General features: G+C 40.2%; 1 protein-coding gene across 3 annotated transcripts in view; it reads right to left on the bottom strand.

Moving 5' to 3' along the window:
* The window catches only part of sptlc1 (serine palmitoyltransferase, long chain base subunit 1), a 55,127-nt gene that overhangs the window by 20,401 nt on the left and 18,676 nt on the right, over positions 1-16,050 (bottom strand). For all 3 annotated transcript variants that reach the window (XM_043714246.2, XM_043714248.2, XM_087996998.1), the window contains exons 6-8: positions 1,984-2,116; positions 258-387; positions 53-142 (exon numbers count right to left, since the gene is read on the bottom strand). In XM_043714246.2, the coding sequence (XP_043570181.2) occupies positions 53-142; positions 258-387; positions 1,984-2,116 (353 nt within the window). The remainder of the gene's footprint in view (positions 1-52; positions 143-257; positions 388-1,983; positions 2,117-16,050) is intronic.

The following is a 16,050-nucleotide window of genomic DNA, read 5'->3' as shown; positions in this document are numbered from 1 at the left end:
CTATATTTTCCTTGAAACAAAAGAACTATTTATCTCCTCCCTTTTCTCTTACCAGCTCTGGGAGCGGACAAATGTATCCAGTATTCATGTACAATCCTTCCACTACAAGAAATCGTCGGGTCACACGTGCTTTGCGCGGATTCTTGAAAAATAATTCCAAATAATTTTTTTAAATACATGCAGCTAAAAGATCAAAAACTTTTTTTTTTTTAAAGTAACTACTTTGTTCTTTTTGATTCCAGTAAGGTTAATCTTACTTTCTGGTCCTCAAGTTCCTGTTCTTTAAGCAACCGTTCCAGGTCTTCCACATCATTGTGCTTAAAATACTTTATGTTGCTGCGTGAAGCTTGTAAACCTTTTTGAATAGCAAAGCATGCGGCTTCATCCCTGTAAGAGAATTTAAAACCACCTAAACAAAACAGTCCGATGATGCAGTAAGCTTCATCAGGAATATTTCTTTCAAAGTAACAAATTGGGGATTAAGGTTTTCTTATCACATTTCTTTTTCTAATTCTCTAACAGCATTTGCTCACGTCACAAAAAGATAGGTAGTCATATGAGTTCGGGATAAGACAACAAAGATCAATGCTGGTCTTTACCTGATGTTCAAACAGCACAACATTATACTTGGAGAAATTGCTGAAAAAGGAGCAAAGTCAACAAGTGTTCGCAACTAATGACTGGCAACTCTGATTTCATTCTTTTAAAAACCATTTCACGGAATGCTGCAGCATGGTCTGTATTTGTAGTCCACCCCCAATTACCCTTAAAAGATGGTGGTGGTGACCCTTTCTTGAACTACTGCAGCTCATGTGGTGTACATTTTTCTCAATTACCAAGACATATCCAAAACCAAAATTAAGAGAGGAAAGCAACTTTTCTTTGACCGTACTTAAAGTAAATTCATATTAACATTCAGACTTGATAAAACATTCCAGAATAAACTCAAGTGAATATTTAAACTAGTTTAATTCAAGACTGTGATATATTTTTAAAAAGGCAGCTTGTGCTGTTGTGGCAGAGCTCTTGGTCCTCTTTAAAATTAAGTTTATCAACTTTTAAAAGACCTTGTGAGTTTGATGCAAGTAACCTGCTAAATGTTAGGGTCTGTGTAGTCTGTGTTGTACTTTTAGTATGTTTGGTTGATTGAAACTTCAAGTTCAGAAAATATCGAAAGGAAATTACAAATATAACACTCTACAGTACATCTAGGACTTGACTGAGCAGGGTAAACAACTATATAGCTGTTTAACAAATCTTCAGCTAAGTGGTTAATAAGAAAAAAAAGAGTCTAAACAAGAGTCAGCTGGACAATTCCACATCAAATCAGGTGCAAAAAGCAAATGGAAAGAAAAGGTTCAACCAAGATAAAGATCGGACAAAAAAATTAAAAAATTTCAAATAATAGATAAAACCTAATGGAATATTATCCCACAAAATGTTACTTGTTTAGTGGTAGACGTTTTACACATTTACAATTAAAAGGTCATTAAAAGGTCCTTACACTGAAATCAACGAATCTCTGCTTTATTTGTTGAGCTTTAATCTGTAACTAACAGGCAAGTACAGCAAAATTGTACCATTCTGCAAACATCATTAACAAGCCTCAGGTTGTTACACCAGTCAAAAGCAGGTTTTGGAAGAACAGGATATCTTGACTTCAAGGAGAAAGTGAGGGCTGCAGATGCTGGAGATCAGAGCTGAAAATGTGTTGCTGGAAAAGCACAGCAGGTCAGGCAGCATCCAAGGAACAGGAGAATCGACGTTTCGGGCATAAGCCCTTCTTCAGGAATCTTGACTTCAATATTTAACTAAACCTGTACAGCCATTGTATTATATAAATTTATAGATCAGGATATAATGGTACAATTCTCTCCTGTTCCACAACAACTTGAAAATAAAATCTCAGTAAGTTTTAATTCGGTTTTGCTCGGCTGTGACGCATGGGTAAAAGCAACTAGATTTCTATTGAAAATGACTTACACAAACACCAGATCTCCTCTCTTCGAGTATGCTGGAATGGCACTGGCTATCGTGGCAAATCCATAGGAGTAAATAATAGCCTCTTCGGTTCTCATAAACTTTGCAATTCTATCCTCTAGCTCCAAATGAACATCTGAATAGAAACAGGGAAAAAATGAAAACAGTTGATAAACATGCACTTGAAATGTCAAATTATGTTTGTTGTCAACTGCACAATCTGAAGGTGTTTCAAAGGCAGAAGCAAAATATAGAATTTGGGAAATCATTGCTACAAAAGTGAATGATGAAAAAACCCTCATTTTGTACAGGGAGAAACAACTGGGATCGTGTGACAGAAAAGTGGTGAGGTGAATGGCTCAGGAACCAGCTTTAACACCACCAGGAGGGAATAGGTAGCTGGGCAGCCAGTGTGGGAAAGTGAGCACAAGAGCAAGCTTGGAAGGGGAGAGGGGAGAAATGCAAAGGTAAGGGAAAGAGGGACCATGAGAGCAAGATGGGGAGGGGGTCACAGAGGGGGAGGTGGGAGGCCAGGAAACATATCAACAGAGCAAGAGCTTAAGACGGAGACAGAGCAGCAAAAGGTACAGCGTGATTGCCAGGATGTGAGAGCGCCAGACAGAAATTGAGGGGGGGGGGGGGGTGGAGCATTGGGATTGCAGGCAAGCAGGAATAGGGGGGTGGGGATGAGTATGGGCTGGCAGAGGCACATACAAGGATGGGACTGCCAAAAATTGTAACTACACTGACTGGAAAGTCAGATGGACCTACAGCTGTGACCAATAAGAAAACAATACTGTTGCAAGTTGCTCAGACATGTTTGAAGGCAGAACAGGACAGGCAGCCCCAGATGGGAGGGTACAGGAGTTTCAGGTGTGATAGGGAGACAGATGCAAGAGTGGTGGTGGCACTGCATTTTTGATAAGGAGACAATTGCTGCAATGTGGACTGATGTCTTGGAAGGCTCTTCCAATGAAGCCATGATGATGATGATACTCGAAAAGCTGAAAAATCTGAAAGCAGAAAATCAACCAAGTCAGATAGACTACACCCCAGGGTGCTGAAGGAGAAAGCTGAGGATATTGTACAGATCTTTATGGTGATCTTTCAAGAATCACTAGAGCGATGGGACAGTCCCACAGGAGTTGAAATGGTTAATGTAACATTCCTATTTAAGAAAGGAGGGAGGCAGAAGAGAAGAAACTATAGGCTGATCAATTTGACCTCAATAATTGGTAAGATTTTTAGTATCCATTATTAAGGATCAGATTGTGAAGAATCTCGATTATCTGGCATGTGATTAACTGAATGTTCGGATTATCTGAACAAGATTGTAAGGTCCCGATGCTTGGGCTAACTATGCTATCCGGCATTCTATTAACCAAATGAAACACTCCCCACCTGTGTCCTTCAGATAACTGAGGTTCCTCTGCCAAAAATAGGGCAGAGTCAGCAGGAAAGTCATGTCTGACAAACTTGTTAGAATTCCTTGCGTGGTAATGAGCAAGTTGAAAAAAATGGACAGCCAATAGCCATGACTTTTTTGGATTTCCAGAGGCCTTTGACAAGGTGCTGCGCAGGAGGCTGTTAAATATGATAAAAAAAACATGGTGTTAAGGCAAGGTACTAGAATGGAGAGGGGATTGACTGGCAGATGGCAGAGAGTGGGAATAAAAAGTTTTTCAGGTTTGCAGCTGGCGACTAGTGGAGTTCCACAGGGGTCAGTGTTGGGAACACAACAATTTATGTGACATATTAATGATCTGGATGAAGGAGTGAGGTCATTGTTGCTAAATTATTGCTGTAGAAGACTAACGAGACCAAATCTTTAAGTATATTTAAGCCAGCGATAAATAGGTTCTTGATTAGTGAGGAGATAAAGGGTCACAGGCAGAAGAAAGGAAAATGGTATTGAGAAACTTATCAGCCATGCTCGAATGAGGAAGCAAACTCAATGGGCCATATGGTCTAATTCTGCTTCTGTATATTATGATCTAATCTGGTTAATGTTTAAGAATAAACAAAATTCTTCTGATGCATTTTCAAAGGTTTAACAAGGAGAAGGATTTACACAATGGTAGGTCCCTTGGGAGTACTGAGGATCCATGGACCCCTGTATGTGTGAGCACAGTCCTCCCAACAGTCAAAGGAAGACACAAGAGTGCACACGTTCAGAGATGCAAGTAGAATAGGGTTATGGTAGGAGATTTCAACTTTACTAACATTAACTGGGATCACCTTTGGTGCATAAATAGTCCTACTAGAGATGTTAGACCTAATACTAGAGAATGAAGCTGGTAAAGATGAATATTTTGGGAATAGTGACCATAACTCGGAAAGTTTCAAAGTCCTTATGGAAAGGAATAAGGATAGCGCACAAGTTAAGTGTTTAAAGTGGAAAAAGGCCAATTTCAATATCATGAGATGATTTTGTAAATAGACTGGGTGTGGCTACTTGAAAGCAGGAGTCTTCAAAAGTAGTGTCATGAGTGTTAAGAGCCAACATGTTCCTCAAAGCGTAAAGTGCAAGGACAGTGACATCAGGTCCAGGGAACTCTTGGACATCATCTCGAGCTTGATAAAGAAAAAGGAAGTATTTGTTAAGTATAAAGAATCAAAAACCGGGAAGGCCCTTCAGGAGTAGTGTATGGGGAGGGAATACTTTATAAACTAGGATGGCAAAGAGGGGTCACAAATCCTAACTGTTAAGGAAACGCCAAAAGGATTTTTCTGGTATATTAAGAGCAAGACGATTACCAGGAAAACAGAGACCTATTACAGACTAAAAGGTGCATAGAGTCAGGGGATTGCAGTTGAAGTCTTGAATGACTATTTCTCAATTATATTCAAAAGGAAAAAGACAGTGTCATTGGAAATTTCAAGTGGAGTATGTTCAGATTTAACTCTGTTTTGAAAAAAATGGCTAAATACCAAGGTAATGCAGTTGATGTGTGTGTCGCCCGATATTGATCACCCTGATATTGATCAACTGGTACATTGAGCAGATGAATGGCAGATGGAATTTAATCCTGAAAGTGCAAGCTGATGCATTTTCAAAGGTTTAACAAGGAGAAGGATTTACGCAATGGTATGTCCCTTGGGAGTACTGAGGATCCATGGATCCCTGAATGTGTGAGCAAAGGTAGGTAGGGTGGTGAGGGCAGCCTACAGGATGCTTGCCTTCATTAGCCAAGCAGCAGAATATAGAAGCAGGGAATTCTTGTTGCCTTTTTTTTTGAAAACAGCATTTGTTAGGCCATAGATGGAATACTGTATGCAGCTCTGGTCACATTACTATCATAACAAAATATTTGCACTTGGAGTGCAAATGAGGTCACCAGAATGTTGACTAGGAATGGAAAGTTTCAGTTATGAGGAGACACTAGATAGGTTGGGCTTGTTTCTCCTGGAGCAGAGGAGGCTGAAGGGCTGGGGATGAGGATCTGATTGAGGTATACAAAATTTAAAGAGACAGGAATAGGTAGGTCATAAGTGTTTTTTCCCCAATGGCAAATGTGAAAACATCAGAATATGACAGGATATAGCAGGCTATGGACAAATTGCAGGTAAATGGATTAGTATAGTTTGTGTTTATCGGTTGGCACAGACATGGTGGGCTAAAGGACCTATTTCTATTCTGTATGACTCTATGAAATCGACAATGGCTAAGGAAAGACAAGAAGGGACATTTTCTTGAGGAAATGCAGGACTCTTAGTCCACTTGTCACAGTAAAATCATTTTCTGTGATCCTAACAAGACCAATGAGCCAACTACAGAAAATAAATTCAGATCTGGGGAGCTTCTAGAATCAAATATCAAAATTGTTTGATTTGAAGTGCACCTAGAGATATGGAGAAAGAACACTACTGGACTGAGAGAATTATGTATTTACAAAAACTGACATTTGTACAAATTACTGAAGCTCAAAGAACGCAAATGTAGTAAAGATGTTATACTACACTAAAATGATTCAAAAATACACATATAATGTTATATTTGTTTTTTTCGAAATGATGGTAGGAAGTTCAAATCAGGGGAAAGAAGTGGCAGAACTGAATCTTTTACTTACTTTATCCCCTCACAAAAAACAAGGGGGAAAAAAAAAAAAAGAGATTTCCAAGAATAAGCTTTCCAGGACTGACAGGTGGTGCAAAACAGGGTGTGCATTAGGACGTATTTGTGTATAATAAGCTGGATGCTCTTAAATCAAAAGAAAGTCGTCCAGATAATTACTTCATTTAATGCTCATGGGAGTTATGAAATCTGATAAGGACTTTTCTAAATTATAACTTGCAGGATAAAAATGTGCAAAATCTAACTATAATTTAAATAAGATTCATAAAATGAGATTACCCAATAGGAAGTTTAATCTTAGGTAACAAAAATTCTATCCAGTGAGGGGGAAACATTAAGGATGCTGGGTTTATTTTCTTTTATAAATTAAATATCGTAATGTTAACAAAAGACATTACCATAATTCGGTAAATGGAAAAAGTTAAACTTTTTAAAAAAATGACAGCTATCAAATAAAATGTCAGAATATGAAGTAATTAACAAGGCAATCAGATACACCATATTTTGAAAGGTCAGTTAGGTCAGATTCTGGTTTTACAAATGGAAGACTATAGTGGTTTTAAATTTTCTGTCGGCTAACCTACAGATGTGCCAGCCTACAAACTTATGAGATCTAGACATCAAGACAGGGCATGCAAATCTCAGTTTACTGAAATTCAGAGACAAGGTTTAACACCGGAATGAAAGGCAGGCAGCTGGCCTTACTTTGTGCAGATTTAGACTTGTCAGTTAAACAGAGACTACAGAAAACAGAGGACAGAACGATACTGGATGAATGTAAACTTCTGTGACTGCAGAATGCTGATTTGAAAAGATTAGTGCTTGTAGATATTTAAATATTATGATCCCAACTAATATTACTACAAGTTTGATCCCAGACTGAAATCTGGCTTGATATTTTGTCTGTTATGTAAGGAGGTCTTTCACTGAAACACAAAGATGCAAAGCTGCAGATTTGCTTTAATAAAACATTTATTACACATAAAATAATATAGAAGAAGCCAAGCTATTTAAATGAATCGAAAGATTTCAAAACAAAAAAAAAATTTGCATCTGTCACAACACAATTTATTATATTCAAATGTCAGAGTTTCCTTCCCTATCATATCTCTGACATATTTAATTGTTTCTTTCAATTTCCACTCTTGACATTTCAATAGATTCTCCCTCGAGTGTTCACACAATTGAAGCTAAACTTCTTCAGCTTCCTAAATGTCTGGAATACACTGAGATAACCTCCTTGAAATGGTTTTGGACAAACTCTTTTCGCCATGGAAAAATTCTGACATCCAATGTTAGCTAGGTTCTCTGCTCACAGAAACCAAAAGCCTTTCAATCTATAGGGTTTCCAGTTAGGTAAATAGAATTATCCGATGACCATTTAAATGCTCTTAAAGTTGGCAAGTCTACTAATGTTGCAGGCAAGTCTACTAAGTTCCATGACCTTACTACTCTCTGGGTAAACAACCTACATCTGACATCTGTCCTGTGTCTATCACCCCTCAATTTAAAGCTATGTCCCCTCGTGCTAGCCAACACCATTCCAGGAAAAAGGTTCTCATTGTCAACCCTGTCTAATCCTCTGAACATCTTCCATGTCTCTATTGAGTCAACTCTCAACCTTCTTCTCTCACGAAAACAGCCTATCATCATAAGACCTCCCCCATAAGACAGCAGGTCGGGTGTACTTGTTGGGCCAAAGGGCCTGTTTCCACACTAACTAATCTAATCTAATGTATTCCTGTTACTCCTTCCAAAGGGAATCACCTCACACTTTTCCGCATTAAACTCCATTTGCCACCTCAGTCCAGCTCTGCAGCTTATCTATTTCCCTCTGTAACTCGGCACTATCCACAATGCTAAGTGTCACCTGTAAATTTACTAACCCATACTTTTATGCCCTTATCCAGGTCATTTATAAAAGTGACCAAAAGCAGTGGACCCAAAACAGGTCCTTGCAGTACACCACTAGTAACTGAACTCAAGGATGAACATTTCTCATCAACCATCACCCCCTCTTCTTTCAGCTAGCCAATTTCTGATCCAAACTGCTAAATCGCTCTCAATCCCATGCCTCTGTATTTTCTGCAACAGCCAACTGTGGGGAACCTTATCAAATGCTTTACTGAAATCCATATACACCACATCAACCACTTTACCTCATTCACCTGTTTGGTCACTAAAGAACTCAAAGGTTTGAGAGGCACGACCTACTCTTCACACAACCATGTTGACTATCCTTAATCAAATTATTCCTTTCTAGATAATTATAGATCCTCTCTCTTATAATCCTTTCCAACACTTTACCCATAACCGAAGAAAGACTCACTGGTCTATAACTACCAGGGTTGTCTCTACTGCCCTTCTTGAACAAGGGGACATTGGTTATCCTTAAGTGTTCTGACACTATTCCTGTAGAAATGACCACAAAGATCAAAGACAAAGGCTCTGCAATCTCCTCTCGAGAATCCCAGGATAAATCTCATCCAGCTTTGCCAACACCTTCTCCTTATAAACCTCAATCCAGTCTAGTCTAAAAGTCTGTATCCCAGTATCCTGCTCAACAACATGGTCAATATTCACACAGGAAAAAAAGACAAAAAAAAATCATTTAGTGCTTCTCTTATCTCCCCAGACTCCACGCACAACTTCCCACTACTGTCCTTGACAGGCCATAAACTTAGTCTAGTCATTCTTTTATTCTTGACCCTATAGAAAGCTTTAGGGTTTTCCTAGATCCTACCTGCCAAAACCTTCTCATGTCCCCTCCTGGCTTTTCTGAGTTCTCTATAGGTCCTCGCTGGCAAACTTATAACTCTCAACCGCCCTAAGTGAGCTTTAATGTCTCACCTTTACATAAGCCACCTCCTTCATTTTGACAAGATTCAACTTCTTTCATAAACCACAGTTCCCTTGCTCAAACACTTCCTCCCTGCCTGACAGGTACATACATATCAAGGATACGTAGTCGTTATTCCTTGAACAAGCTCCACAAGTCAATTGTGCCCAACCCCTGAAATTTCCTTCCCCATCCTAATCTTGCCTAACCACATCATAATTGCCTTTGCCCCAGCTATAAATCCTGTTCTGCAGTATATATCTATCCCTTTCCATCACTAAAGTAAACGTAACTGAATTGTGCTCACATACCTTAGCAAGGTTAGATCTCATGGAATACAGGGAGAACTAGCCATTTGGATACAGAACTGGCTCAAAGGTAGAAGACAGAGGGTAGTAGTTAGGGGTTGTTTTTCAGACTGGAGGCCTGTGGCTAGTGGAGTGCCACAAGGATTGGTGCTGGGTCCTCTACTTTTTGTAATTTACATAAATGATTTGGATGCGAGCATAAGAGGTACAGTTAGTACGTTTGCTGATGACACCAAAATTGGAGGTGTCGTGGACAGCGAAGAAGATTACCTCAGATTACAACAGGATCTTGACAAGATGGGCCAGTGGGCTGAGAAGTGGCAGATGGAGTTTAATTAAGATAAATGTGAGGTGCTGCATTTTGAGAAAGCAAATCTTAGCAGGACTTATACACTTAATGGTCAAGTTCTAGGGAGTGTTGCATGATCAAAGAGACCGTGGAGTGCAGGTTCAGAGTTCCTTGAAAGTACAGTCGCAGGTAGACAGGATAGCAAAGGCAGCTTTTGGTGTGCTTTCTTTTATTGGTCAGAGTATTGAGTACAGGGGTTGGGGGGGTCATGTTGCGGCTGTATTGGACATTGGTTAGGCCACTGTTGGAATACTGCATGCAATTCTGGTCTCCTTCCTATCAGAAAGATGTTTTTATGAAACTTGAAGGGTCCAGAAAAGATTTACAAGGATGTTGCCGGGGTGGGAGAAGTTGAGCTATAGGGAGAGGCTGAACAGGCTTGGGCTGTTTTCCCTGGAGCGTTGGAGGCTGAGGAGTGACCTTATATAGAGGTTTACAAAATTATGAAGGGCATAGATAGGACAAATAAACAAAGTCTTTTCCCTGGGGTCTGGGAGTTCAGAACTAGAGGGCATAGGTTTAGGGTGTAAGGGGAAAGATATAAGAGAGACCCAAGGGGCAACCTCTTCACACAGCGTGTGTATGGAATGAGCTGCCAGAGGAAGTGGTGGAGGCTGGTACAATTGCAACAGTGGGCGGCACGGTGGCACAGTGGTTAGCACTGCTGCCTCACAGCGCCAGAGACCCGGGTTCAATTCCCGCCTCAGGCGACTGACTGTGTGGAGTTTGCATGTTCTCCCCGTGTCTGCGTGGGTTTCCTCCGGGTGCTCAGATTTCCTCCCACAGTCCAAAGATGTGCAGGTCAGGTGAATTGGCCATGCTAAATTGCCCGTAGTGTTAGGTAAGGGGTAAATGTAGGGGTATGGGTGGGTTGCGCTTCGGCGGGGCGGTGTGGACTTGTTGGGCCGAAGGGCCTGTTTCCACACTGTAAGTAATCTAATCTAATCTAATTTGAAAGGCATTTGGATGGGTATATGAACAGGAAGGGTTTGGAGGGATATGGGCCGATTGCTGGCAGGCGGGACTAGATTGGGTTGGGATATCTGGTCGGTATGGACAGGTTGAACCCAAGGGCCTATTTCCATGCTGTACATCTCTATGACTCTATACCGCCAAATTTAATACCTGGCTGGGTTCATTACCCAGTATCAAATCCAATTTGGCCTCGCCTCTTGTTGGCTAACCATACTGTGTCAGGAAATCCTTCTGCATGCACTGGACAAAAACTGACCCATCTAAGGTACTCGAACTATAGTGTTTCCAGTCAATATTTGGAAAGTTAAAGACCCCATAAGTAGAATCATCCAGAATCATCTTTGCAATCCTTCCCTCTAGAACTGTTCGGAGACCTATAGAAAACTCCCAACAGGGTGACCTCTCCTTTTCTGTTTCTAACTTCAGTCTACACTGCCACAGTAGACGAGTTCTCAAACATCCTTTCTCCCATCGTAATATTGTCCTTCACTAACAATGCCATACACCCCTTCCTTTTGCCACATGCCCTGTTCTTACTGAAACATCTAAACCTTGGAACCTGCAATAAATATTCCTGTCCCTGCTCCAAAATGTCCACAACATTGAAATCCCAAGTGACATGTGGTACAGGTGACAAACCACAAGCACAACTCTGCTTGTTCTAGCTCGAAGCTTCCACCCCACCTCCTTGAATTTATGCCTTAAATCCCCATCCCTTTTTCTACCTACGTCGTTGGTGCCTATGTGGGCCACAAATTGGGGCTGCTCCCCTTCCCCCTTAAGGATCCTGAAAACACGATCCAAGACATCGCTGACCCTGCCACCTGGGAGGCAACACACCAAGTGTGTTAGTCTCTCTCATTCTCACAGAATATGTTCCCCTAACAATAGGGTTCCAAATGACTAATCCTCTACTCCTCTTCCCGTTCCCTTCTGAGGAACAGGGACAGAAACATGCACCAACTTTTCTCTGGTAAGTCACCCCATTCTCCAACAGTATCCAAAATAAAAACAAAATTTCTTATTCTTCTAAGTGAAAAGCAAGCTAATACTTTTTAATGTGCGCTCCCTTCGATTGTAAAGCTGACGATGTAAAACTCTCTATGTAATCAAATTCCCACTATCACACCAGGAGCTGCTCCCTTAAACATACTGGTTTCAAAGATTCACAACTCAAGAAGACTGGCAAGTTAATTATTAAACCTTCATACACTAGTGAAGGAACTTTTAACAAGGACGCAAAGATTTGCCCTGGTGTAGCGGAAGAATTTACTGAAATTCCAGGAGGGATTTGGATTTTCTGTTGTGCAACAATATAAACTTTAACAAATTGAAGCATCAGCAATAACTCTAGAATAAACTGTTTCTCAATTCGAGTCCAAGGAACATAAACAAGCTGCTTCCTGGGGAGACAGGAGACAATAACCCGCTGCCTCATGGCAAATAGGCAACTAAGTCTGTCTGCAGAAGGAATGACCTGAAGTAATGGGGTTAATTGCAGGAAAAGCTATTTTTAAAATACAGTTAACCCCAATATAACAAAGGAACAGGAGAGCCACTTCTGATAAAGCGGAAAGCTACGGACTTGAGATCATCAGAAGCGTGATCAACGTTGAAATGAAAGAATGTGAAGACTGTCAATAATGGTACACCACAAGTATGAAAGAGAAAATTGTACAAGAATCCAACACCATAACAATTCAGCAGAACTGTGAAGAACACCACTGTTCGAGGACAGACCCGGAGTTGGAATCCTGGCTAGATTCTTCCACTAAATCAGGTAATAGCCAAGTTGAGTTGAGGCTTAACTTGCTTACTTGAGAGGTCTTATTTTGGTTGCTACATCTGCAATAGAGTTTAAAATCACTATTTCAGGATTTGATTGTCTGAGAGATTTCTTGGTAAGTAGCCAAATTAAAGGTAACTTGTGGGGATTTACAAAATTTACAAACTCAAACCCTTAACATTCACCTGTACCTGTGTTTTTGCCACTGTTTACCTATTATTTACTATCTATGATACTTAACTATGTGATCTGCCTGTATTGCTCACAAGACAAAGCTTTTTACTGTGCTTCGGTACACGTGACAATAAATTCAATTCAATTGTGGTGTGGGCTATTGGCTGGATTAAGAAACATCTGTGAAAAATCTCTTTTCCAGCATACTGTATTTAGTTACTTACAAAATAATGTTTGCAAATACTTTAAAATTAACACTAAGACTTTAGATTAAAATGTGAAATCTTGGGCTGTGGGAGCTTCCATGTTGGTAATTAAGGTTTCAAATCTCTTAATTTCCATGGAAACAGTTTAACACTAAAGGGTAAAAGAGAAAATTGGGCCACAAAGTGGTAAGTGTTCTTGCCACTTGTATTTTATATTTTACATTTGATGATCTCAGGACATGCTCAAGAGCTTTATGACTGCAGAAGTATTTTTAAAGCATCAAGTTGGAGGAATCTCAGATTTGCAGATGCGTGCAAATTTACAAATTGGATGATAATGGTAAAAGGCAAATAATGATTCAACAATATTTTTGCTGCCTCTCAGCACCAGTAGCCTGGGTTCGATTCCAGCCTTGGATGACTGAGTTTGCACATTCTCTCCATATCTGTGTGGGTTTCCTTCCACAGTCCAAAGATGTGCTGGTTAGGTGATTGGCATGCTAAGTTGCCCATAGTGTCTAGGATGAGAGGACTGGGTGGGTTAGCCATGGGCGGTAATGCAAAGTTACACAGATAGGGTAGGGGGTAGAGTCTAGGTGGGATGCTTTTTGGCAGGTTGGTATGGACTCAATGGGCTGAATGACCTGCTTCCCCACTGTGGGTAATTTAAATTTCCAATGCTTCATCAACAATCCCCTACCGTTCTTAGCCTATCCAAAAATGGAAATAGCAAAGTCGTCAATAAATGGATACTCACTATAAGGTTGCAAACTTCCTCAGCCTTCTGCACTGCCCTTCCTCCCACACTACTTTCTGTTAGGAATACAGTCCTTTTTCCCATCAAATCTGATCTGATAATACAAATCTTCTTTACTAGAATTTCTCATGTCTTTCATTTTCTTCAACTAATGAATCACACTCTGCACACAACCATCTTCATTTCACTTTGTCCTCATGTTCCAATTCACCATCCTCTACACAACAAATCATTGTTTTTTCAGTGCGATCCAGCATGGTGTTTAGGAAAAATAACTTGAGAATAGGACCACTCAAGGACCAAATGGACATTTTTGCGTAGAACTGCAAGATAAGGGCAAGGTCCTCAATGAATATTTCTCCTGTGTTTACCGTGGAGAAAGACAAGACTTAGGAACATGAAGTTAGCGGCGATATCTTGGGGACAATCCGTATCACATACAGGTGGTGTTGGACGCTTTAGAATGTATGAAGTGGATAAATCTCCTGGTCCTGACTAGATATATCCAAGAACCCTGCAAGAGCCTAGAGAAAAAAATAGCAGGAGTTGTGATTGATATTTTTGCATCATTATTAGCCATAAGCGATGTCCTGGAAGACTGGAGGGTAGCAAATATTATGCCCTAATAATAATAATAATAATGGCAGCAGTAGTAGAACAACAACAAGAACTATAGAATAGTCAAGCTAACATCTGTGATAAGTTACTTTAGAAGATTGAGGAATCAGATACACATTTACAAAGACAAAGTTTGATTAAGAATAATCCATCTGGCTTTGTGCATGGGAAATCATGCCTCACAAATTTGTTAGAATTCTGAAGTGACCAGAAAAGGTTGACAAGGGCAGGGCAGTAGATATAGTCCAGATGGATTTCAATAAGGCCTTTTGATAAGGTTCCACATGGTAGGCTGCTCTGGTAGATGAGATCACATGGAATCTCAAGGGAAGGCAGCAAATTGGATACACAATTGGCTTGATGGTAGGAAGGAGAGGGTGGAAGGATGTTTGTTAGATTGGAGGCCTCATGGTGTGCCTCAGGGGTCAGTGCTGGACCCTTTGCTGTTTGTTATTGAAATCAATGATTTGGATGAGAATATAGAAAGCATGATTAGTAAGTTTGCAGATGACAAAATAGGTAGTATTGTGGACAGTGAGGAAGGTTATCTGAAGTGACCACAGGACCTTGATCAGCTGGGGAAGTAGGTCGAGAAATAGCAAATGGAGTTTAATATAGATAAGTGTGAGGTCTTACATTCTGGAAAGCCAAATCAAGGTAGGAGTTGCATGGTGAATGGTAGGGCTTTAGGTAGTATAGTGGAACAGGGGGATCTTGACATTCAGGAGCATGGTTGTCTGAAACTGAAGTCACAGGTAGACAGGGCAGTGATGGCAGCTTTTTGCAAACAGGCCTTCATCAGTCAGGTCATTGAGTATCGAAGTTGGGAAGTTACGCTGCAGTTGTACAGGACGTTGGTGAGGCCGCACTGCTCGTGTTGTATTCATTTTTGGTCACCTTGCTGTTGGAAACACATTATTAACCTAGAAAAAGTGCATAAGAAGTTTACAATGATGTTGCCAGGACTCAACGGTCTGAGTTAGAGAGAGAGGTTGGACTAGCTAGGAGTTTTTTCTTTTAGGTCAAAGGGTACTGGAGAGAGGGGAATCTCAGAAGTATATAAGATCATGAGACGTATGGATAGGATAAATGTACTCAGTCTTTTTCCCAGGATTGGGGAAATCAAGGACTAGAGGGCATCAGTTTAAGGTTAGAGGGGAAACAATAAAAAGGAACTGGAGGGGCAACTTTTTTAAAGAAAACACAGAAGGTGGTACGCATATGGAATGAGCTGCCAACAAAAAAATGGTTGAGGTGGGTACATTAACATAAGAGACATTTGGACAAAAACACAGATAGGAATGGTTTAGAAGGACATGGACTCAGCATGGATGGACATTTTTAGTTAGTATGAATGGACATTTTTGGTTGGCATAGACCAGTTTGGACCAAAGGGCTTGCCTCCATGCTGTAGGACTCTGTGGCTCTATGCTGTCATCATACATCTTTTCTTTTACCTTTCTCTTTCAGCATTCTAACGGCATAATTTCAATCTGCGATTCTCTGATCCACTCCTCAAAATCATCCACAACACCATGAAAAACCCTTCCACTTTAACCTCCAACTTTCTCCCAGCTCAACACTATAAGAACATTCCATATAGTTGAAACAATGATTAATGTGTACTTTTTCCAATTTAGAATATTGTTTTGATGCTCATGATATGATATTTAATTTGTGCAGACTAAAGAGAGCTTGGATTACTACTTTACAGAACATTTCCATTTAGTTTGCAATCACAACCACAACCTTCAAGATTCTAGTCATTTTACATCTCTTCCCTAATCTCACATTGATCTCTACATCAACTACTGCTTGCAGTATTCCAAGGAAACTTAAAGCTCCAACTACATTCTATACTTTTATTAAGAATTCCACAGCCTTCAACACATCTGAAGAAAGCTAAGCAACCAGAACCTGTTAAATATTTTCATCTCCACAGATGTTACCTTCTGGGTATTTACAGCATTTTGTTTTAATTCA

This window comes from Chiloscyllium plagiosum, unplaced genomic scaffold (genome assembly GCF_037043375.1).
Source record: "Chiloscyllium plagiosum isolate Xiang-an unplaced genomic scaffold, Cpla_swu_hap1 HiC_scaffold_2, whole genome shotgun sequence".
Taxonomy (NCBI): Eukaryota; Metazoa; Chordata; class Chondrichthyes; order Orectolobiformes; family Hemiscylliidae; genus Chiloscyllium; species Chiloscyllium plagiosum.
This window is presented reverse-complemented; position numbering and strand designations above follow the sequence as displayed.